This window comes from Hoplias malabaricus, chromosome 10 (assembly GCF_029633855.1).
Source record: "Hoplias malabaricus isolate fHopMal1 chromosome 10, fHopMal1.hap1, whole genome shotgun sequence".
NCBI classification, from domain to species: Eukaryota; Metazoa; Chordata; class Actinopteri; order Characiformes; family Erythrinidae; genus Hoplias; species Hoplias malabaricus.
The window spans coordinates 30179810-30204797 of NC_089809.1; the positions used below are offsets into that span (position 1 = coordinate 30179810).

The 24988-nt window shown below is 37.5% G+C and overlaps 3 protein-coding genes across 3 annotated transcripts; 1 reads left to right on the forward strand and 2 right to left on the reverse strand.

Annotated features, from left to right (window-relative positions):
- Nucleotides 1–3635: 3635 nt before the first annotated feature.
- On the reverse strand, nucleotides 3636–17354 carry trmt11 (tRNA methyltransferase 11 homolog). Its single transcript, XM_066683775.1, has 13 exons — nucleotides 17093–17354; nucleotides 16509–16574; nucleotides 16009–16082; nucleotides 15698–15779; nucleotides 15511–15603; nucleotides 15286–15420; nucleotides 14912–15068; nucleotides 13253–13333; nucleotides 12946–13110; nucleotides 12439–12511; nucleotides 11610–11744; nucleotides 6374–6494; nucleotides 3636–3872 (listed from the first exon to the last, which is right to left on the reverse strand). The coding sequence occupies exons 1-13, from the start codon at nucleotides 17168–17170 to the stop codon at nucleotides 3726–3728; spliced, it is 1407 nt and encodes a 468-aa protein (XP_066539872.1). The 5' UTR covers nucleotides 17171–17354; the 3' UTR covers nucleotides 3636–3725.
- Nucleotides 17355–17524: 170 nt separating this feature from the next.
- Nucleotides 17525–20118, forward strand: si:dkey-29b11.3 (actin-binding Rho-activating protein-like). Its single transcript, XM_066683438.1, has 2 exons — nucleotides 17525–17626; nucleotides 18817–20118. Exon 2 carries the CDS (start codon nucleotides 18848–18850, stop codon nucleotides 19316–19318), a length of 471 nt encoding a protein of 156 aa, XP_066539535.1. The 5' UTR covers nucleotides 17525–17626; nucleotides 18817–18847; the 3' UTR covers nucleotides 19319–20118.
- A 58-nt stretch (nucleotides 20119–20176) lies between these two features.
- hint3 (histidine triad nucleotide binding protein 3) lies at nucleotides 20177–23341 on the reverse strand. Its single transcript, XM_066683437.1, has 6 exons — nucleotides 23308–23341; nucleotides 22658–22887; nucleotides 22182–22299; nucleotides 21961–22030; nucleotides 21733–21859; nucleotides 20177–21015 (listed from the first exon to the last, which is right to left on the reverse strand). The coding sequence occupies exons 2-6, from the start codon at nucleotides 22793–22795 to the stop codon at nucleotides 20977–20979; spliced, it is 492 nt and encodes a 163-aa protein (XP_066539534.1). The 5' UTR covers nucleotides 22796–22887; nucleotides 23308–23341; the 3' UTR covers nucleotides 20177–20976.
- Between the last annotated feature and the right edge of the window lie 1647 nt (nucleotides 23342–24988).

The window sequence follows — 24988 nt, forward strand, 5'->3', positions numbered from 1 at the left end:
CACTTATCCAGGTCAGGGTCACAGTGGGTCTGGAGCCTGCCCAGAATCACTGGGTGCAAGGCAAAAACACACTCTAGAGGGAGTGCTGGCCTAACAGGAAGACAGTACTACAAAATATATATCCAAAGTGTTTTAAAAAATTAGCAGAATATCAACATTTTGGAGCGGCTCATAGTGTGTCTAGAAATGAATACTATTGAGAATCTGTGGAGGGAACTAAAGACCAGTATGAAGGCAATAGTGTTGTCACAATACCAAAATTATGACTTTCTATATGATACCTGCCTAAATATCTTGATACAGATACTGAAACAATACCATGGCAAAAACCTTAAACACCAGGAAAAGCAATGTACATTCTCTACAAGCTGAGTGTGGTCAGCAAAATCACTGGTATCTGCTTGTTATGTGGGATGCCACACGTGACGTTTCACCATTTCTGGGTCCAATCATGCCTTCTGCCACGTGTCATACATTCATAAGACGTGTTTATTGTTTAAATAAAGCTGAATGTCTCAATCAATTATGTGATCTCAGTTCAGGAGTTCAGAAAAAGGAATAAACTTAACATAAAAGGAAGCAAATGTGTCTTTGGCAGCACATTTTTGTTTTTTAAATAACTCGCTAGAAGGTCTGAAAACTCATTAAAACTAGCGGTAAAATATTTGAGGGAGGGAGAGGAGGCAAAGCGCTGAATGTGCACACTGCCCCCTGTGGCACTCATTGGAAATTCCGCTCTTAATTTAAAATCCTCCTTTTTAAAAGTACTGATACTCATTCTATGAGGTATTGTACCGTTTTTTATTTACAAAATATTGAGATACTTTTCTAGCACCGGTAAACTGTGCAACATTATGCAAACAAGCCTTCCAAACTCAAAGACCCGCAGAGCATTGCCATGGTCTAAAATCGCAGTGGATGCATGTTAAAAGCATGTCAGATATTGTAAGAAACAGTATATTGATTTAAAAATATATATTATTTTGGTAACTAGGCTAGAGTATGGAAAATGGCATTGCTGTGATAACTTTTATCACCTAAATGCATGTAATCACTGTTGGAATTCTGTTCTGTTGGAAGGGTTCTTGCAGTACTGTGATCATTTCCAGAGGCCAAGTAGCCTTTTAGAGAAAGTAGAAGGTTATCATTGGAAAGAAAACATACAAACAGAGGTTCTCCTACATCTATCTAGGCTTTGTGCAGAGGTTTGTTTTGCAGTGAATGTAGTAGAGATCCCCCACGCACATTTAGTAATATCAATAGTAGAACAAATTTGTCAGGCTGGCATTTGGGCATTTAACTGCATCTGCCCTCCCTTTGTCTACGAGGGAGTGGTGACCACATCATCCTGTCCCTAGTTTAACCAAGCTGAACCACCTCGCTGCCAAATCTGACTCAGCATTTCATCAGACACAAAAGCCACTGCTTATCTCAGACATAATTTCCCATCCACAACTTTCGGTTTCTAAATTTAGTCCAACTACAGCTTACAACATACAGCAGATGGTCAAAACTCTATGAGAGTTAAAATTATTATATAGTTCAAGATGGCAAAGAAATACACATTAAGTCTAGTTTTAGACTAAACTGTTCTTAATCTGTCTGGAAGACCTGTCCTTAGTCGTTACATGATGGCACATTTCCACAATGGGCCTGGAACAAAAACAACAAGCTTGGACTGCACATCTGTTCTTGTGCAGGGACTATTTGTTTACATGGGATGAAGTGAGGGAGAGAGGGGGAGTCCTCATGGCATATCCCTGAGAGCCAGATTGGGAATTTGAAACTACACACACCGAAAAAAAAATCTCAGTTGATCCATCACTGAGCAACGGCCTCATTTTTTTGGCCAGTGTAGGTGAAGCAATAGCCTACTGATAAACATTTGCTGAAGCACAACGCACAATGAGTCGGGGTGGAGAATACTGAGATGAATAATTGCACGGCCACACGTAAACCGTGGTTGGAAAACACAAAAGCTGCTGACTAACTGTGAGGAATAGTGGAACTGGAGGGTGGATATTTGGTCTTGCTGTGCCTATTTGTTTCTTTCTTCGCCTAAACATCTTGAGGAGTGTGTGGGTGAATGAGGAGCATTTGTTTTTCAAGGCCATCTGCATCCAATAAAGCCGTCTCCCTGGCCCCCTCACTGTGCTAAGGAGCATGTGCTTATTGTTTTTGCTGGTTATTAGTTTTATTGGCTGTTCATGAGCACCCAATTTAAACTGCACAGCTCATTTACACACAAAGGGGAGGTATTGCAGATTAACATCAATTAGGATATTTTGAGCACTTATAACGGCCAGCCCCCTCAAGAAACATTTAGGAGCTAAATCGAGAGTAAGTCATCAACAGATGTGGTCCTGACTTTTTTCAGGCAAAAACACCTAGCTTCCACAACTGCTAAAAAGGGTAAACCAAGAATCTTGTAACATACATCATTTCAGTAATACAGCGGGACCAATGGTGTGTCTCAAAAAACATTTCTTATAATATTCTGAGGATGTTTCCTCACCATTTGCTGCTCTCCTGTCTGTTTGCACTGGAAACCAATTTAATGTTTATAAAGCCCCAGTGTAGACATTGCCTTTAATGGCTGTTAAGACTTTAGACTGCTTATACAGTTTAAACATGTAGTATATAAAAAAAGATATTGCCCCATTTAATTTTTTCAAAATTCATATTGTTGTGGACACTTTATAATTCCATAGTGCTACATACTACATCAAATAAAATCAATTTTATTACTTTGCCAAGATAAGTACACATCAAATGTCTAGACCATAAATTCAGCATTGTTTTCTTACCTTGTTCTTTGAAGACAAAGAGATAGTCCACCCACTGTCACACCTACAAAGGTTTAAAAATGAAACACTCTGGGGAGACATTTTTAAAACTGACTGATGTATATCACTCAACCTTTTACATCCATTTCTTACAAGGACCTCTTCTTTAACTGTAATAGAATTTCCACATGCACTGTACTGCTAATAAAGCTGAAGATAAAGAGAAATTTCTAGAAACAACAAGAGACAATCAGTTAGTTACCAAGGAAATCATGAACAAGAACCATTCAATCAAGGAATAATATCAATGAAAACAAGAAGAAGCATGTCAGAGGAGCTTTGGAGACAGTTGGAATGTTCCATCGGTAATATAAACCAATATGAAAGGACTTCTGTCTAAAGAGAATCCTTGCAGCAACACCTAGACGTGCACGCACTTTATTTATAATATTTAATTTATGCTCAAGCAAAGTCATGAAAATGCTTCGCTTAATGTTAGCGGATCCAATTTATGTTGAACATAAGTCTCCTAGATGATTTTCTTGGAGTTAAATTTAAGAGCGATTCATTAATCAGCTTTGTTAACTAAGTTCATACAACAGGAAACAGTAGTTCATCATCCTCCCCCAATATACAGTAGGTGAAACCACCTCTACATCATCTCTGTCCACTCTGAGACACAGGGATTACTTTAATCCCCTTCACACTTTATCTAAATACTCAAAGTTAATGCAGCAATAAATACAACCAGATCTCTTGAGCTTGCCTTCCCTTGAGGTGAGATAAGAAAGAAAGCAGATAAAGTTGAGAAGTAAGACTTTTTTTTATTGAAATCTTTTCTGCAGCGGTGTTTGTTAAAAAAAGTAAAACTTAAAATACAGGATATAAAGAAGTAGCATTTTTATATATAAATTACATGATGTAGAATTTCATCACTCTCTAAGACACATCACTCTCTGTGGTGGTTCGTTCATTGCTTTTCCCATTCTTTTTCGTGAGGCCACTGAAATATTTCTCTCTGAAGGAATTATGTCCCTGGTATGGGCTGAAGCGTGGATCTGCTAACTGTGAGAGCACATCTGACTCCTGAAAGAAAACACAAATACCATAATCATGAGTTTCTGAGTCAAGATCAGTAGCATTCTGTATATCACAAGAATTAATTACAAAAGATTTAGCTAATAATGTGAACTGCTTTAGTTATTACCAGGAGATATTAACCCATAAATCTGAGTAAATCACACTATTAGAACTTACTCAGTGGCTTTATAATTTTCCTCCCATTCCTAGCCAGCAGAAAAAAAAAAAAAACTGGGTAATTTCTGGTGAGTACCTTCATTTGTGTACCTTTCCGTCACCACCCGACAGCCAAGGGTGTAATGACAGAAAGGTATAAAGCTGCTCAGTTTTTCCTGAATGGGTCTTATGCCAGGTTGTTAGGCAGGGCAGGGCTGGCTGGAGGAGAACAGGATGGAAGGACCTAACGAGGTGCCAGGGACACGGAGAACTGGAAGTGATGACTACAGCACTCTGAATCATCAAATCTACCTGTGCCCACTTCACCCCTTATGCCCTCATCTTCCAGTCAACCCAGTCTTACCGCATCACTGAACCTGCAACCTTAACTCCAAGAAGTCCTTAAAGAGAAGCTCGCTTAAAGGATTCCCTGATTCGCCATAGATGTGTCAGAAGCAATCACTTCCTTACAATGGCAAAACCCACAACCAAGTTTTGAGTTTATTGTATGTGATCAGTCTTCACACTTTTCCTTCCTGGACATCCAAACCAAGCCATGTTTTAATCTCTGCTGAGCAACCAGTGCAAACTCTCTGTTCAGTTATGTTTTGGTGATGCCAAACAAGTTCTTCCTTCTCAAACAATTATGGTCCTTGTATGAAAGGAAGAATAGATCTGCTGATTGTGCAGTGGTCATGCTTTAAGTTATTTAGCTGCACCTCATAGTTTCTGGTTTCATGCCAGTGTTGAAGCTCCACATATGGTCAAATGATGTTCCTGGGGGACTTGTAAATGTGAGACCTAATACCCTAACAGTAGAGTATTCCTAGCCATACAAATGTCTGCCTGCTTTGAAAAACTTTGCTGTGTCACTGCTGTCCGAACTGGTCTTAGAAACTGGTTCTCACTTACACCAGGGTTTTGAGAATCTTGCCTAAACCGCACTTACAGAACAAGAGAAAGAGTGAGAAACAGCATGAGACAGTGTGGGGAGGACAGAAACCAAGCCCACATCTGTGCTGAGTGTTGTTTGACTGAGATAGACCAATGCTGACTCTGCTTTGGTCCTAACCAAATGGAGCTCCACTTTTTTCCCAGACAACTTAACTGCACATTGTATATCTGACAGTGTAACCAAAAAGGCATGAGTTTCCATTTCTCTATCACCTGTACATGTGAATATAGTGGGGACAAATTAAATAGCAATGCACACTGTAATGAAAAGCGTTAACCAACTCTACTGAGCCTTCTTTAAACGAAAGCTGTACTTGCAAGAGTGTGCCAAAAAGCAACACATCTACACTAATGCTAGAATGGAAAAAGAAAATGCAGTACTTTACAGAGATTAAATCTCACATTTTAGCATCTATAAACGGCTAAAGTACAATTCATCTGGGAAATCTTTGACACGACTTGGAATTGGGAAACAAGAAAGATAAAAAGAGCATATGTACAAGATTCTGCTGTTAGACTCTACAGTACAATGAGTCGTATAACACTGATGTGTTAGCTAGCAGTTATATATGATAGGATTCCATGTGCAAAACAAAAGGTTCTTCTTAAGCTTTGGCCATATTTACATTTGATTGGTATGTACTGAAACAGAAAGTTTTTGTAGAGCCTAACTTTATGGTGCTATTTTTACAGCCTTACTGCTAACCTCAGAAACTAGGATCGTCAACAATCATTTAGCAAATAAAAATTAAACACTTCTCCACATTCAGGATTTATGTTGCTATAATTTCTAATATAGAGAACAAACCATCATCTTTACAACATGGAATATCTTTAAAAAAGTGGCATAATTTTCAAGCAACTAGAGATTCAATTTAAATGATTAAATTAGCACTGAGCAAAAATATAAATATTCTCAACAAAGGACTGCAGCCAAGATTGCATTAAAGCAATCTCAAAAGGGGTGGAGAAAGCAACAGAACAAGCAAAGAAAATGTGACACATACAGCTTATGTGTTCCAGGTTTGATGCACAAAAGCTAGAGACACATGCCAGTCTGCACAGATAAAATAGCAGGCCTGTGTGTGTGTGTGTGTGTGTGTGTGTGTGTGTGTGTGTATAAATGTTTCACATGGGCCTTTATGGGAACAATTTGGGGTTTTGAAGTGAAGTGGTTGTCAAATCCAAAGATGGATTATTTTCCATACAATGTGTGATTAAGTCATTAAAGTGTAGTATAAAAAAGTGACTCAACCACTACCAGATGGTGGGGTTTTCTCTAAGCCTCACGTATAAGAGCAAAAGCGCTACTCTTAACAAAGCACAATAAACATGCATCTTTAATGCTGCCATTTCTAAAAACCTGCACACATGTACGGCCACCCGCACCCACGCACCTCTGGCTCCTTGATCTTCTCCATGGTGATGAGCCTTCGGGATGTGTGGCTGGACAGAGTCTGTTCACAGTTGCTGATGAGTGAGAGGCAGGGGTGCAATGGCACCATTTCTTCACAATACCTGCAGGTGGAAAGACATATGGCAACAAGTATATAGATTAAATATGAGAGAAACGACTTCAAAGGACATGGTTAATAAACATAAATATGTGCAATGATTTATGACTGTAAAATGATTCATGTCTCGAAAAGCATTTTCTTGGGTTGACCCTTGTCTACACCCTATAGTACGCCCAGCTTCTTGATTTTTTTCATTTTATTTTGCTGTGATACAACCCACGACTGGCGCTCTTGTTCACATATTCTTTAAATGTGTCTTTAAAGCATTCCCTGAAAACTTCAAAGAGCAGCAAGATAACAAACACAGCAGCACAGATGAATGGTATTTACCATTGAGAGCCTCAACTACATCGAACTCTGTCACGGGGGTCTTCTGATAGTCAGTCCATTGCCATATTTAGGGAAAGCCATTATCAGTGATTAAACTAGGCATTTAGAGACAATCTTATGGTGCTTTTCCTCTGCATGGTTCCTACTCTATTCTGCTCTACTTACTTTTTGGGACGTGAAACCTGTCAGGTTTTCCACTACAACAGCTCCCCCCAAATTGTAGCCTGTGACATTGCGAAACACCATCTCTAACAGGAACCACAGGCTTTTGAAAGCACAACATTGGAGGCAGTGGGGTTAAGTGGTTACTCAGCATGTATTTGCATGTTGTTGTTGTTGTTTGGGAGTGATGAGACCTCTGCTGCGCACCAGCTCAGACAGATCAGTAGGGTTTTTTTTTTATTTATTATTTCTTGTTGCACTGTTCTGGTCTTGTTGGATTCTTTTGTTGGCCACAGACACAAAATCACAGACTTTGAATCTCGTTTAAAGACCATAGCGTAATTTTATGAGCTGCCATTGACAGTTGGATGAAAATAAATGTGACCAATACTGTAGCACAGAGATTTAACAAATGGCTAAATTGTGCTTGGTGCCTGATGACATTGTGGCCAATAAGCACTCTGCAAATATTACATGTCACTGTTTTGTCCCTACTCTTAGAGTACCTGGTGTCAGGTAACAGATTCACCTAATGGAAAAGCAAAAAAGTCATGGATCATATCAGTGGAAAATCAACAGAATAATAAAGCTAAACACACACACACACAAATGCTTAGGCAGCATTTAAATTCTGGGTCTGATTTATTCTTCAGAATCTAAATCTATATTACGTCACATGTAGGTAGCATCACCTCAGTGGCCTTTACAAAGGAAACTGTTTATACAGCCCACTGAAAGATACACATACACCTCCATCCGACGGTTTATACGACGGTACTGTAGTCACCTAGGAGAAATATCAAACATTGCTTCTTTCCAGGAAAGGACACTCCAGAGAGCACTCTGCACAGAAATCATCTGACATCTCTTCAGAATATAGAGCTGTGAGTCAGAGTGGAAGGATGCCACCAGTCCCAGTATGCTCTAATGAGACTGATTAACTTGAAGCTCATATGGATTACATTCAGCTCTGCTTTAACCTTGTGGTGCCCATGCTCTTTTAAGGCCTGGACATACTTCAAGCGAGCCAGTGTTTGTTAGGCTTGAGCAAAGTCCAAAACAACACTGGCAAGAGTAAAGCTTTCACACTCTCTGTTTGTTTTCGTTTCACATTAGCGTGATCAGCTCATAGGAATTAATGGTGCTTTTCTAAGAGTGCGAACAGACTCAAAGGATCACCTTTTATTAGGGTTCCTATGTTTACTAAGATCAGTATGTTGGGAGATGACATCTCATAAGATAACTCTATTTACTGCTAAGTTTGCATCATATTCTTCGCCTTACCTAGGAGAACATCATCTAAACAGATGTGTACAGCAAATCAGTAAGTGCAGAAGACTATCTAATATATATATATCCCAAAAATGAGATGTTATGTGAAGCGCTCAAAATGAATTGTACTTAAGCAGTACAGGACAGAGCTTTCAAACATTTCAATGCTTCTGCCACTTGAAAATGCACTGGCAATATTATATTTAATAAAACAGTATGAATTAAGTTTAAAATGAATTATACTTCACTAAAAGTAATTAAAATTGTCGCAGTCACACAGCTCCAGGGACTTGGAGGTTGTGGGTTCGATTCCCGCTCTGGGTGACTGTCTGTGAGGAGTTTGGTGTGTTCTCCCTGTGTCAGCGTGGGTTTCCTTCAGGTGCTCCGGTTTCCACCCATAGTCCAAAAACACACATTGGTAAGTGGATTGGGGACTCAAAAGTGTCCGTAGGTGTGAGTGTGTGAGTGTGTGTGTGTGTGTGTGTGTGTTGCCCTGTGAAGAACTGGCGTCCCCTCCAGGGTGTATTCCTGCCTTGTGCCCAATGATTGCAGGTAGGCTCTGGACCCTGAACTGGATAAGCAGTTACAGATAATGAATGAATGAATGAATGAATTATTAAAACTAATTGAACTATTTCAGTAATAAACAGTCTTCAGATTGTGTGTTATTTTATTATCAGGACAGGAAAATATTCATTTAACTTTTAGATCAACTGGAGTGTTGTACTAATGATCTGCTGCGAAGTGTGGTCAACAAGTCTGTTTTTCACCCAGTGAAAAGGAACAGAAAATTAATGTCTAGTTTTCTGCTGTTGAAAATTGATGGTTATATTAAAATATTATCAAAGTCGACCTATTATTCTATAAAATACCCCTGAAATTCAGAGATAAGTGACACTGACACTGTCATAACAGCTGTCATTACACCTAATGACCCTGCATGCCAGGTAAATGATGGAAAATCAGCTTTGTGGTGTTCTGCTTAACTTTGCAAAAAAAAAAAACATAAAAAAAATAAGCATGAGATAAGCCTCATAATCCTTTTCCGTTCTGTTCAAAAGTCAAAGAGAATAAGAGCTGCAGTGGCTGGAACACTGCAACAGCTATAACACAGATAAAGGAGGAAACGGCTAACGAGTTCAAGAAGTTTCTTAGTGTGTTAATGCACAGCAGAGGCTCCTAACAGCAGCAGAGGTGTTTAAAAGGGGTGAGGGTGGTTGTGGTGGGGGGGTTCATATGAGCTCACCCCCACAGGCCTGCGTTTGCGTGTGTCCTGTGAGGGGAAACTACGCAGGTTCCACTGCTGACTGTTGGAGACCCAGCAGCACCACAAGCCCAGATTCCTGCGGCACTCAGGCCCTCTTCCGACACCACTGTTTATAAACAAGTGTGTTGCTACACAAACCCTCACTCCAGAGACAGTCACTCAAACAGACCCACAGAACTTCAATTACCAGGTGCTACTGCCCCCTCATGGACACAATAGTTTTATTCTGTCATGTGGGTTAGTGATATTTCGATTTTAGCAATGGACAGCACGGGAGTGAACGTATTTGAGCATGGTGAATATAATCGCATCAATTTTCATATGTTAGAATCGAATTAACTTTAATCATTGACACCACTGTTCAGTAAAGTATGTGCTGCTTTTTTGACCAGAGATCTTGCAGCCTACAGTCCATTGCAGCAAATATACGGATCAACACTAGACACACAGCTACCCTTCATTAATGCCACTGTGAACATGCCTAGGTCTCTGCATTCTGTGTGGTCACTGCTAGAAACCCTTTATGTCTGTAACTGGAGCCCCACACATGTATGTCAGGGGTAAGAAGATACCTACTGGACCCAGAACCTGACCTTACACTGGAGTTCATCTCTGTTTAGTCTGCGTGAGCTAGTATGGATTAGTTTTTGCACTAGGCTCTGGATTTGTCACAAAGGCATCAGTAGAGTTTGGTTCTTCTACATCTGTATTTATGGAACTCTAAATGTTGGCATCAGAGAGCACATCTAATTAAAGTATATGATGTATGTGAGTTTCGTCGTGTACAACAGTCAGAGAACACGTTCATTCATTAATTTCCTGTTAAAATGGTCATTAAAAGGAACACTAGGTAAGATTTGGGTTTTTGCTCCTGCAGCTACACCCTATTGTGATTCATATTTACAGAACTGTACTGAACTCAATGGGGAGGGGAAGGTAGAGGGGTTGTTTCCTACTCTCCTCCAAAACTACAAAGTGCAGTTTCTGCGGTGCTCAGCCAAGAGTAGCAAAGACAGAGGCTCTATACTTCCTATTACAGCATAGTAAAGCATCACAATGATTTTGAAATTGTAATTTTAAGGTAAACTATAACATGGTGTTCTTTTTTTTTTTTCAGGAGATGTTTCTGAAAACATACAACATTCTACTGGTAAATATTACTAACCCACATGACAGAAAAATGACAATATTTTTTAGCAGAAAAGCAGAAATATCTGAGCGACATTGCTGACTTTATTACAGCTTATAATATAATAAAGATATATTATCAGCTTTTTGACTGGAGGTAAAAAAATGTACACGTTTTACTTCAGTAAAATGTGTAGAAATTAAATAAATGGGGTTTAGTCTCTGACCTTTATGAAAATTTAAACTTCTTTTAGAACACAAGTATTTCTTCACATTATGGCTATGCTCTGATCAATTCTCAAATACCTTCCTGGGTTTTATTCCTGGGTATAGGAGAGTATACAGATAAAATGGAGCAGACTGAAGTTGTTACTGTTGAGATTTTTAGGGGATGGGGGTGCTTTGCCTATGACAGATGAGGTAAGTGCTGACTGTAATTCTGATCACAGACTGAGGGACCCTCCTCCTTAGTCTTCATCTCCAGCCCTGTAATCTGTGGGTTTATGGACATGGACAGGGTTGTGTGTAGTCAGCAGCTGCAGGAGCTGAGCGGAATGTCCCTCTTTCCACCTGTTTTCTAGCCAGCAGGCTTCAGCAAGTCCAGCACGTATCTCAGAATGAGTAGCTCAAACTACTGACACTGATACAACTAAAAACAGAAAGTGCCAGACTGCCCCCTAGTGTACGGTATAAAACATGTAATTCTGCTATAGTCTGTATATTCTGTAATTCTACTAAATTCTGTCAGGACATAACCTTGCATTGTAAAATATAAACTGGTAAAATGGTAAACTTTGTTTCCCCTCATCATTCTAACACATTTCTATTGGACCATTTAAAATGATACTGAAATAAAATATGAAGTTTTGTATAGATTCTCAATTTGGATAAAAAAAAAACAAAAGAACAGATTGTGGTCATGTTTTGTAACTGTAGAAAATAAATTATGTTACTTACTCTGGTCTATACACTGGAAACCAGTAGACCAACCGTCCACCCATTACTAAGTGATGGGCTGCAAAATTTAATAGGTCAGCAAAGATGTCACTTAGGTGGTATGCCATGGAAACAGGGACATGACTCTCCCCAGAACTGTAAAAGACCAGAAAGCACGTATGATCTGTGATTACAGCATTAAACATTCAACACACACCTAAAAGCACTGTGGGTGGTCATTAACTAATTATAGATAAAATAGGTTTAAGTAACTCAAAAATTATTATTTAGAACAGAATACATACCAATAAAAGCCAGTGTATGATATTATTTTTCAGAAAACGTAAAACAAAAAAAGTAAGTAAGTATTGCTTAAATCTATTAGTGTCAAGATGTAGTTTTTCCAACTCCTTCATGATATATATATTTTGGTGTTTTTTTTTTCTCCACAGAAAAACACATAGAAAAAGTATAAGACATTTCCCATTAACCTTAACTGAACATTTCATTAAGAAAAATAAATTTTAAAATGTGGCTAAATAAAGACAAATATCTGTAATACATGTTTAGAGCATGAGAGCTATGGTTTCCTCCAACAGTCCAAAAATACATGTTAGTAGGTGGATTGGCTACTCAAAGTGTCTGTGGAATACACACCCTTCAGGGTGCATTCCCACCTTACGCCCAGGAACTGGACTGGATCAGCAGTTATAAACAATGAATGAATTAATATAGAGCATGAGATTAAACATCATAATTTTGGATTATATAATGGATTGATGGCATAAAGCTAAAGTTAGTGCTAAGTGAATGTATTACAAATGCAGGAATAAGAAGGTGAAAGGCTTACAGCTCCTCAGGAGGATTAATTATCTCTTTATGAGAGCCTGTTTTCCTTGTTGACTCACGAATGCCATAAGGAGCTGTAACACAGGGAGAATAGACACTGTATATCCTTCTTCGCAAATATGGCTTTAGAAATTGAGCATTATAAACACTGACTGATAAGCACTGTTTTAGCTTATAATACTTTGCCACTAAAGTCACCTAAAAGACAGTGTATATAAAAGAATGCAAGGCTAACTTACAAAATAATAGCTGCCAAAATACAAATAGGGTTGGATTCATTTGCATTATTACATAAAGCAAAATAATTCCTTGATGACTTCTACACACTTTGATTAAAACACTGAGGGAAATATAGTTTCAGTCCTTTAATCCCACAAAACCAACCCAGGGTAAAAACATATAAAGGAAACCTTTAAATGTACAAAGGAAATGAATAGGGATTATTCCCAGCAATAAAAAGTTGACAAGCTTTGTCGTGAAAAGGTAGGAAATAATATAATCAACATACGATCTGTGATTATAGCATCAAACAGCGCTCCTTTCCTCCAAACAGGTTTAGAGGCATCGGACACCATCACATCCAGAAAGAAGCACTCCCTGTCGTACTGCCGTAAGTTTGCTCTGATATTTTCATCTGGACCCCGCCACTTCTGATTCTTCCTGCTGGCTTTACCTGTAGGACATTGGACACTATTAAAAAAACAGCTAAACTAGCCATAGTCTCTTAATCACTTGACAATATGAATACATTTAAAAAAGACCTGAATTTTCCTGAAGACAACAAAGTATGGCACTAACAATGTGATCTTATTTACCTACTCCATGGATGGTGTTGTAATCTATGTCTGTTCCGCACACATAAGCCCCGAAGTGAGAGCAAGCAACCAGAAGGCTACCTAGAGAAGAATCACAAAAAAGGCAGAACACATGCAGAATTACAGAGTTGTAAAATGAAATCATTAGCACTTTAGTCTTTAAAATAAATTAATTCAGATGTTTCCTTTCCAGCTGTAAACACCACAGCATCTAATGGTTGTGAGGAAAACTTTGCCCAGACATGCCTGGCCTTTCCACTGAAGCTGGTATTAAATTAGCACATCTGGCCAGCAGATCTCACACCTCAAACAGTGATGGCAGACGCTTATGATAAAGCCTGGCAAAAGGACAGGCACCACAGCACGCTATGTACACAGCCACGGCACGGCCAGGCAAGAAGACAGAAGAGTAAGGAACTCCACAGTACACACACACACCCTTCTTTAATGTGATTGATGACACACCATAAGCTTTCTGAGGTACAAAAAAAATGTGGGCTAGAGATGAGATAGAAAAAAAAATCAGACTGATTATATGGAACACTGTTTCCATGCTCAGACAAAAAAATAACCTATACAGAGAGAGATGTCAGCTCTTGGCTCCTGTTAAGAGGGAATGAGAAGCAGTAAAGTGTACTATGTCTCCTCCATCATTCAGACACACTAAGGCACCAAACATAGTCCAATTTCAACTGCAAATGAGACGCCTGCATGGTTCTGCTTTAAAAATAAAAAGCTCCAAGCAAACAGGCTAGTTTTTATTACACATTTTAAATCAAATATAAACTATTTATCATTTTAAGAAAATGTGTTTTAACTTAGATCCATTTTTGTATTTGAAACATTATCAGTCCACAAATTTTCAATATTCTCAAAACTACTCATTAATCCTGGAAATGAAAGGCTCGTTATTAAAAATGGCACTGCTCACAAACACCATAATTAACTGTGTTTTGGGTCATATGTTATAAGGAATTCATACACATTTAATTAATTATATATTATACAATGCTATTAGTATTATATATGTAATGACTAGGACTATTTTCAGTTTTTTTTTACTATAAAAAAACTGTAATACTCCTCATAAGCTTTCACATATGTTTTCACATATGAACTCCAGACATTATCTGGAGTTGTCCTTTAACACATATAGTGAACAGTGGGAGATTTTCTCAGTCAGATGTGTTCTTGCAGCTGGAAATGTTCTGCAAGCTTTGGTCATGGTGTTGGACCTGTGCAGTTTGTGCAGGTGATACAGCATGATTTTCTGGACCATTAAAGCCTCTAGTCACCCACGCATTGACTCTGATATTACTCAGAATTTGTTCTAGGGCCTCAGCAGGGTAAAGCATGGGCAAAGTCCTGGACAAATGTTATTGATGTTTGTGTCCACACATACAGCTCCTCCAAGTAAAGCTTGAACATTTTCTTTTAATCTACAGCACTGAGATGTCAACACCTGGTGTATTTTTCTGCCATGGCTCACTGCAAAAGTTTCAAAAGTGTTATCTCTTCTGGGAATTCAGCAAAGATGTGAGTTACATCAAGTTTATAGCTAAATTTGGAGTGTGCCGTGGATAATTCAATTAAATGCTGAGGTCATGATATCCTCGTAGAATTGTATGTTGTTTAGCTTTATTTGTTTTTGCTCCTCACCTGTTCCAACAAAAGGGTCATAGACCAGATCATGAGCTTTTACTTTGGCGTGGTTGGCCATTATGAAAGATAGACCCGCGTCCATACTGGTGTTCCCAATGAAGTGTCTTTTCTTCACACTGTGAGAACGGATAAGCTCCCTCTGCCCGTCTGCAATCTGTAGGCAGACAACAGTTACAAATATAACATTTTCAAAACATCTACTTAAAAAAAAACGGGACTGAAGTAGAAAATTCAAAACCATAATCAATTAAATTCTGTATTTCTTAAATAAGCACAACACTACAGTTCTTGCTTTGCTTTTTATAACTCACTTTTATTATTAACTCAAACAGGATCAGACATTTTAGATTTAAAAGTAAACCTTGACTCACCCATCTGCCAAAATATATGTGGAAAGGCTCTTCTGGGATGTCATTAGGATCAAGTCCATAGTCTTCCAATAAACAAAAAATATGATCTGGATCCTTCAGATTCACTTTCCCCTGAAAAGGCAGGTAGCCCAAGGCCTACAGAGTGACAGCAAGTTTATTTTACATTTACATGAATTCCTTTATAATAAATCATTTTTAAATAAAGAGTTATATATTAACACTCACATCTATCTTCTCTATTCTGTCCTTAAACAACAAAGTCTTGTTGAATGTATAGACATTAATTTTGTACGTTGATTCTTCTTTTAGAAAAGGAGCCTGTGTATGAAAAATGCATAGAAATTCAAGAAAACAAATCTGTATAAAATCTATATAAAGAAGGGTAACCAAGTAACTAAAAAAAGACACAAACCATATCTTTCAATGGATATCCCAACAGTGATGACTTCAGCTCTGCAGCTGTGTTGCCATGTCCCCAAAGCTCAAAAGCAGATCTAGAAATGAAATAGATATAAAAAACTTTTTATCATGAGTTTAAAATTTCAGCTCTTAAAATTATTAAATTAATATTTATATTAATTTTATATTTTGCACAAATATGAAGAATTCTTTATGTGCTGAACAATAGTCAAAGACGTTGTTTAAAAAGAAATTCTTAGCGCAGGCATCTTCGTAGCACAATGGATTACAAATAACTATTATTGTTGTTCCTAATTCACTTACTTGGCGCAGACTGTTCTTGACATGACACTCCGCACATCGTCCTCTGACAGACCATTTAGGTGCCAAAATGGAGACTGTGGGTGTAATAAAAATACTGGTTGCAAATGCTTGCATAACCTTTTTTTTTTTATCGTGCTAACATATTTTAATTCAATCAATTTTGTTAACTGCATAATTATTAAGGATTATCCGGCCACCCAAGAAACGTAAAAACCTTTTGTATCATTTTCATGTAAAACAAACAATAAGGCATAATAAAAAGTCAGCTAGACATTGATTCAGGGTCACCTTGGGGTTTTTCACTCCCACTGACCTGAAACTTTGATTCCCTAAAATAATTATCCAAAATATGAAATATGTAGATGTGTATTTAAAAATCAGGGACAATCAACTGTTCTGTTTAACCAGTAAATTAATGAATCAATAAAAATGTGGCTGTTTTTCCAAAAATGCATTTGTCCATTGGTTTGTGAAAGAGTTATAAGAAAACAGATGGTCACCATTTCTCTGAAGTTCTCTGATGGAACACACTGTTGACCTCTAAGGGACAGCAATGCTTTAATCTCCTGAAAATAACAAATATATAAACATTTTAAATCTCAAACAATGTCTGTAATTATCTATACAATGTCTAGTGTGATAAAACTTAGCTATGGAAATTAATTTTATATGTCCTGATGACATAACCTAGGATAGCACAAAGTATCTAATTTAATCTAATCGAACATTCATTTACTTTCTAAGAACTATGGTCTGGGTTTATTTTTATAATTAAGAACACCAAGAAGATCTTGCATTTAGTGCTTGAATTTTGATTGCTGAAGGTAATGACAATTTTAATCCATTTGTCATCTGACCGTAGTAATATATATCTTGCTGAAAAGTGAAAGCAATGACTTCGGTTTATAAACGATTTATACATAATAGTAAACACATAGTGGAACCCCCTGTGCAGTGAAGTAAAGCCTGAGACTAGGTAATTCAGCTCATACTTTATTCTACTACAGCCAGCGCTGAAAACAGACACAGATCTGTTATACCCGTATTATTCGAGTGAAGAGTTTGAAGGGTTTATGCTCAGTACCGGTAATCTGAAGTCCACATGGTCGTGTGCTAAATGCAGTAAATATTGTCGGCATGTTTTCCCACAGTGGAGCGCCATGTCTTTCAGTGTTTCAGCTCCGACTGCAGCGCCTGCTCCACAAACACAGTTCCGACCTGCAGTGATACTTTAACAACGAGGGTTTAATGAACGCAGTTAAAATTACGTGTGTCCGTTTCACTCGATATATTTATCCTGTAATTTGTGTTTGCTGTCAGAATAAATGATACACATGCTCAGCCGTGTAGCAGAGGTTAAAGTGCTACATTTATCTCTGAAGATGATTTAAACGTTAGGGTGTCATTGTAGGGTGTAGCGTGTATCAGCGGCTCAGCACCGAGGCTGTGTCCAAAACTACACTTTTTACACTAATGAGGGCGGTAGAATTAGTTCTTCACACCTAGAAACAAGTGCACTCATTAGAGTAGTAGGCTACAGTAGACTGTATTTTTGGACGCACCCCATGTTTTCATTTGTCAGTACATATGAGGCTCGACTCTGGAGTGAAGGGAGAGGGTGAGTGAAGAGTTATGACTTTACAGGTTTTAGGCGCTGTGACATATACAATATAAAGCTTTCTCGAAGTTTCCACTTCACTATTTCCATCTTTACACCTGTCCTTCTTTTCTTTTCTTTTTATTCGTTTATTCAGTACTATTGTGCTTTACCCATCCCTAGGTTTTCTAGGCATAAAACTAAGTAATATTTTTATTTAATGGATGTCTTCTGTTGGGAAACGCTGTGTTATAATTTATTGCCCATAAATGGGTAAAAAATGCACTGGTGGTCTCCAAAGCACAAACTGAGCCGTTTTCTTTATTTAAGAACAAAGACAAGTGCTGTTTATACTACTTTGCCCTCTGTTGTGCTTAGTTTTAAATTATTTAAAGCGTCACTGTAGCTCCCTTTTCCGCGGCTCGGTGCTAAATTCAGTGCTCATTTGCATATAACTCAATTATGACGTATGATCTTGTAAATTTAACATAGACGTAAAAACTAATAAAATATATTGTTGCATGCAAATTACTGAGCTCCCCTTCAGTTGATAGAACTTGGCTCCATATATCTCTGTTATTTGGCTACCACTATGCTATCAAAGTGACAACTTTGAGAAAGACACCCTCCAATTTTCAAATGGGCAAATTCTATGGGTCACGTAGCAAAGACGGAGGATCTACTCTCCCCGTTACATGTTACAGAAGTATCACAATGATTTTGAAGTAATTGTTAAGGTAAAAATATTACCAAGTGTTGCTTTAAAGGCAATAAGTTTTATCTGTTATTGTCAGTAATGTCATATTGATGAACAGTGAATAGTTTTTCATAGTTTAATATATGACCAGAAGATGAATTTAAAAATAAGTTTATGTCAAAGCCTTAAATCTACTGTAAAACAGTATCGTGGGCATCAGGTGACCAATATGTAAGTATTAGTTTGAGTTTGCTTAAGAGGAATCGACTTTATTTTCTCTGGATCAGCAGGCTTACAGCATATTTTAATGACTGAATGTGGAAACTTTTTGGAATTGTCCTGAATATTCTGAATAGGCAAAGGGAAATCATAACTAGGTTAATATATTATCATTGGTAAATTTAACAGAAAATTGGCTTTATCATTAAACATCTACATATTACATGTTACCTGCTGTCCCATACCCCACCACAGCTACAGAAGCACTAACTACTTCATTGTGTCTTTTTTTCAGGGTAGAGGCTGTATACACTGTGAAATAAACCATGGAGACCAATGGAGCACCAGAGCCAAGTGAAGGCAAATCAGACACTGGTGAGGTTTCTGTTAAAGGATTAACACAGAGCTGGATGAAATGGTCCAGTGATCATCAGGAGTATCAGAAACACAATCCCTTCAGCAATGAAAAGGCACCGGTTGTGCAGCTACAGCTGGGTCAGGATGGTTATGGGAGGCCTGTGGAAGGCTCAAAAACACAGCAGAGAGGGCAAGATGCTCACTCACATGTCAGCAAGGAGGTGCAAGAACTGTGTAAAATCATCCGAGAGATTGGTGTGAGGCAAGAGGATGGCAAGCCAGTTGTGCGCTTCGGAGTGCTGTTTGAATATTATGTGAGCGTCTCTAACAAAGTTGTGGGGGTGCTACTGCGAGCCCGGAGACAGGGGCTGGTTCATTTTGAAGGGGAGATGCTGTGGCAAGGAAGAGATGACCAGGTGCTAATCTCGCTGGTTCAGTAACTGTAGGCAAATACTAATATACTCTGTATGGGTGCATGAGAATAGGCTGTGAAAATTAACATTCTGCCAACTCTAGTGCTTAGAGCAGAGGCCTTCGTGTCTAGTCCTAAAGAACCAGAGTATGGCAAACTTCTGTGATTCCTCTGTTCAAACAGGAATTGCAAGGAAATGCAAACTGCTTTATTGACTTGTTTTGATGACTTTTGCCTTTGATCCATACCTTTAAATTTGAAAACATTAGTTTCACCAGGCAACTTGGCCTTAGTCATATTTGGAACACGTATACAATCCAAAGATAAAATTCAAATGCCATTAATAATATTTTCATCTATAACAGAATTGTTAAAAAATTCTAATTTTAAAGCTTTCAAAGCTAAGTTTCTTCATATAAAAAATCTAGCAGCAATTCCAGTGACTAAGAAGAGTTTACCCTGAAACCACATCGCAGATATTTAAACACAAAAGATTAAGCAGACACCATCAGACATGAAGGAAACAAATGTGACAAGGTTATGATTGGAAAAAGGAAAAAAAAAAACTAAGCTTAAAAGTCAGTTTTATATAAATTAATCAGTATAATTAAAGCAAAACTGAGCAGAGGCATTCAATAAAATGTAATCATTAGCGCTGGCGCACTCAATTCAGTATCTGTATACAATGCTGATGTTAGAATATATGATTTACATCATATAAAAGCAAGCACAATAACATTTGGGATGCTATTTTTGGTCATGATATTTATTTTATAGATTTTGTATATATTATGAAATGCTCTATACAAGTGTATTTATTATTAAGTTTATTCACAAATGAGGCAAATTTATGCAGTAAAATAAATAACATCTCTCTTAAATGTCATTTGTAAGAATTGTAATGTATTCAGGCTCGACATGAGGATATATTCCAAAGGGCAAATATCACCTATTTTCTCTTTTTGTTTTAATGCTCATCAGAATGTGGTAATGATTAATTTGACAGATTTTCACTGAAATGTGTAGCACACAGTCGCTGTCCAAAGAAAAACATGTACCCAATTTTTTGATGATTTTTTAGTGTACTACATCACATTGTGTAAAAATGTCATGAGGAACAGACCAATAGAAATATTCCAAAACTACTTGGGGGAGGAATAAAAAAAGTTACATTGACTTCTCCTGAAATTTAAGAAGGTATTTCTTCTCCTACTCTATTCTGGAGATAATTGTTTTCTTTGGACAGTGACAATATTTTACATCATGAAATCATTACATTCGGGTTGTGTTGAGGTTAGTGTGTGTCATGCAGTTATTTAGGAATATGAGAACTTGACAAACACATACATAAAAACAGTATATTTCTACAACTTTGTAAGAACCAGTGTCTATATTTATCAGGCAGGATTCCAGTGAATTATACATCAATCAGTAAAGGAAATTCATTCACTCAAAGATAAAAACAGCCAGTTTAATGGTCAAAAGTTACTAATGACTAGTTAAGCACTTTAAAAGGATTCACATGTAGCAGCTACTTCACTCAGTTCATCTGGCTGGATCACAAGCAAATAATAATGCCTAGATCATCATTAAAACACTGAGGCACTTGAGCATCACCTCGTGTCCACACAGTACTTCAACTTACATTCCCAATATCAGTGTAATGTAATCTTTTTCTCAATCCAGTTATTCCATTGAGTTCAGTCTTTGGAGTAAATGGTCTGCCTGCAATAAAAGAATTAAAAACAAGTCATACATCTTCATTCTTCTCTCTTCTATGTAATTAACATCCTACTGAATATGTCTTTAAAGAACAGACCATGAAGTTTTCACCTTGTGTGAAATTTGGCCTCAACGATTGTGTAGTCTTTAATTATGACAACCCACACACGATTCTTTGTTGTCATGAATAGTAACGTAGCAGTGAAGTCAAAACAGGTTTTGGACAGCAAACTCTTACAATTATCCATGTTCATATTATTTCATTAAAGGATTACAAACACCCTTATTAATTAACCCATCAACAGAAACCCTGGCAAAACACAGACCTCCACTGGGAATAGTTTACCAACCAACAAAACACTATGCTGTGAATCCATGTATTAATTCAAATTGGTGTATTAAGGCTTTCTTACAAAGTTTACTTAAGGAGTAAACTAAATCAGATGAAGGGCCCTTTCACAGATTTAACTGTAACCCCAGCATTCTGCTACAGCAGCTGTAAACAATAGAGGTATTCTTTCCCTGCTACAACTCAATTTAAAATAATTGTGCTTGTCCAACTCCAGACAAAAGCACACACTGTTGAGCTACGTTATCTCAGCAATTTAGTGACTTGGACAAGATAATTGGAAGTGGAAAAAATATTAATCTTAGTAGATGACATCTATAGATGGTCTTACCAAGCTTCAGCCAGAATACAGAGAATGATAAAACGCTCACCGTGATAAACCAATAGGAGTCTGGACGAAAGATCAAGCGAGACATGAAGCCCATTTGACTGGCTGGTGCCAGCACATGAAGATGAAGATGTACAACACTGTGGAATGGAGGCCAGTGGAAACCAAACCTAACACACAAAGACTCAATATAAATAAATCCAGCTTACATTACAAGAGGATAAAAATCTGTAAAGTTAAAACACACTTGGGCACAGATTTATTATATCACCTGACATCACTAAAATCTGTGACGTTGTTCTTCTGAAGAATCTCTTTTCCAGTTTCCACCAATTTCTCCACTAGGAAAATCAGTTAAGAGAGATACACATATGAAAGCTCATTATTCTGCCTTCATGTCCTTAATACCTTCGGAGTCATGCAACAGTAAAAATCCAGAATATGCACTGCTTGACAAGGTCTTTAAAGATTCAGCCAGAATTGTGCTTTTACCTAGTGGAATATGTTCTTTGCGGAGCGATTTACAATTCCCTACATGTTTTGTTGGCACAACAAGGTAGTGATGAGGGGCTCCAGGTCTTATATCTCTAAAACAAGATATCTCTTCATCCTGAAAAGAAAAAAAAGAAAAGAACAAAATGACTTCTAACAAAGTGAAATATTAAGCATAGGCTTAGAATTGTATAATCCAGCAAAAATCTAAAGCTGTGGAACAGAAGCTGTTACTCTAAACATTAGAAGAAATATTGTATGAGCAGTTGTTTAGTGTTTACAGAAACACTGTGTAATTCTACAAAAATAAAACATATATATATATATATATTATTTATTTATTTTGGCTCAACACATTAACAAAAGCTTGCAAGGTGCAAGTAAACGCACTCTGGTCCTGAGAGCTATTGGGTCCTGCTCACCTGCAGTTAAACCCCAGACCCCTGCTACCACCCTGAAACACAGACTGAACTTACACTGTGCAGCAGCTCCGTGTCCACCTCCCTGTTCACTATCCTACAGAAAATACATTTTTTATCGTAACCTACGCGCTGCTCCTGTGTAACAGACTCAGTTGTTGTTGTTGGAGCCGCAGCGTTGTCATTGCTTGCCATCTTCAAACCCCTGTGAAGCGAGCTAATAACATCACACCAAGATGGCGTATAATGACTTTCAACATACAAGTCCCGTCTGGCTTACAGTTTCTCTTTGAGAGTGAGAGAGAAAGAGAGAGAGAGAGAGAGAGAGAGAGAGAGAGAGAGAGAGAGAGAGAGAGAGAATAAGTAAATATTTGTATATTTTAGGATGTTTTCCCAGACAAATAAGCCTAGTCCTGGACTACACAGCATTTTAAACTGTGATTTTACCATTGAAAGGAGGATATAGTCCTTTAAGCTTAATCCTTGTTTGGGAAATCGTCCCTTAAATTTAATTAATCCCCTGCAACCTAAAATATCTGTTCATCACAATGGCATTTAGTAATTAATCCTAGAATAAAATCCTGAAATATCTTATAGCAAAATTCAAAGTTGTTCTAATGCTTCACTTCTATAAAATGGCTGTGATGGGATAATAGAGAAAGAATCTGTCATTATTCTGCAGAATCTGTGCTGTAAAAATGACTTACATTCTGCAGGTCTACAGAAAAAAAAAAAAAAAGGTTTGTCCCCGCCAACCTGCTTATCTCCTCCTTAACTCGCCTCCATGGTGACAGGAAACCTGACTGGTTGAATTTGTCTGTTGTGACATGTTTTGTGTACAAATCTTTTAGCATATTAAAAACACTTCACGGGGGTTTTGCTATTATCTCTAAGCATTAAAGGTGGAATGGAACATTCAACAAGAACCTGGTGTATGTCCAATGTTAGCCTCATAATTTAAAGTGGAATGGAAAATTTGAATAAAATGTTCTTTGGCTTCATAGTTGCTTATTTTAGGTGCATTGGAAAATGGAAAAAAAAAAGTTTAAATACGCCAGAATGTAACTCCTGTAAAACCTAATGTCAAGTGGAAATTCTGAATATAATATTGGTAAACTGGCTGTTCCCTTCTAGCAATCTCTTCACAAACAGGCTGTAAATTGTCAGCTGTAAAGTATAAGCTTGAAGGATATACAAACATATACTTATTTACCCTCCCAAAATGATGTTTTGCTGAAACCTGATATTATTTATTTGTTTATGTTTATTTATTTATTTAAATAATATTAATTCAGACATAGACTTTATTTTTCATAGGTTGCTCTGTAATGAAAAGAAAGAGAGAGGAGAGAGTAGAGTTTAGTTCATCTGGCAGTCTATAGTCCCCTTTGTTTTTCCATTTGATCTTGTTATTGTCTGTGAGAAACTGTAAATATCTTTTTTGATTTTTCTTTCCTCTGGGTTGTTAATCAGTACAGTACTGTCATCAGTGTTGGTATATCCTTGGTATGACAGCTGATAGGCTGATTCTAAAGGGATCCAGTTATCAGGATTGTCAGACATGTTTAATTCTGTGTTATACTTACACCAGCTACGATTGTTATAACCATATTACTGAATTGTATCCATATGTTACATTCATTAGTCATTGTGATGTATGCATTTTTTGAACAGCGTTACATGGAGAGCTTCTTTAATGATTTCCTGGTGTCCCTGACACCTCTGCAGTGCTTTATTCACAGCTCTCAGTGGGTGTGCATTTTCACAACTGTGCCTCTGAAGATGTTTCACAAGTAGAAAGAGAGCAATACCTTTTTTTATGTCAGAGGACAGGTCCTTTTGATAAGTATATATGTATTAACTCATAAGCCGATATTGTTTTATGTCAATCATGTTTTATGTCATCAAAAATGTCAGCTCTCAATCATTTTTGTCAAAAGGAAGCATCTGTTAGCTTCCTTTTAAGCCATTTGAGAGTGAGCAATAGATTACAAGGTGCCTACGTCAGAATATTTTCTAAGGACCACCATGTAATTTCTTATATCATAGCCACTGAATCACAGTCTTTGGACGTTGGCCACTAGCACTCACCACCACTATGAATTCCTAGCTGTTATTTTAATTTGAATAATGGATTTTAATTACAAATTTGACTATGTTTAATATTCTCTGGGATCTCTAGGATCTGTAGATTAAAAATCTCTAGGATCATTAATAGTTATGCAGTCAAGTTTTCAGCCCCTTTAATACTGACAGGTCCTTTTCTCTATGTTTCCTTTCTATTCCATACTGTGGAGTTTTATGGATGTTGTCTTTTTTCTGCTGCTAATATGGTACATAATCCTGTTATTTATTACAGCACTCCTGAAATTTGTTAATGACAGTTGA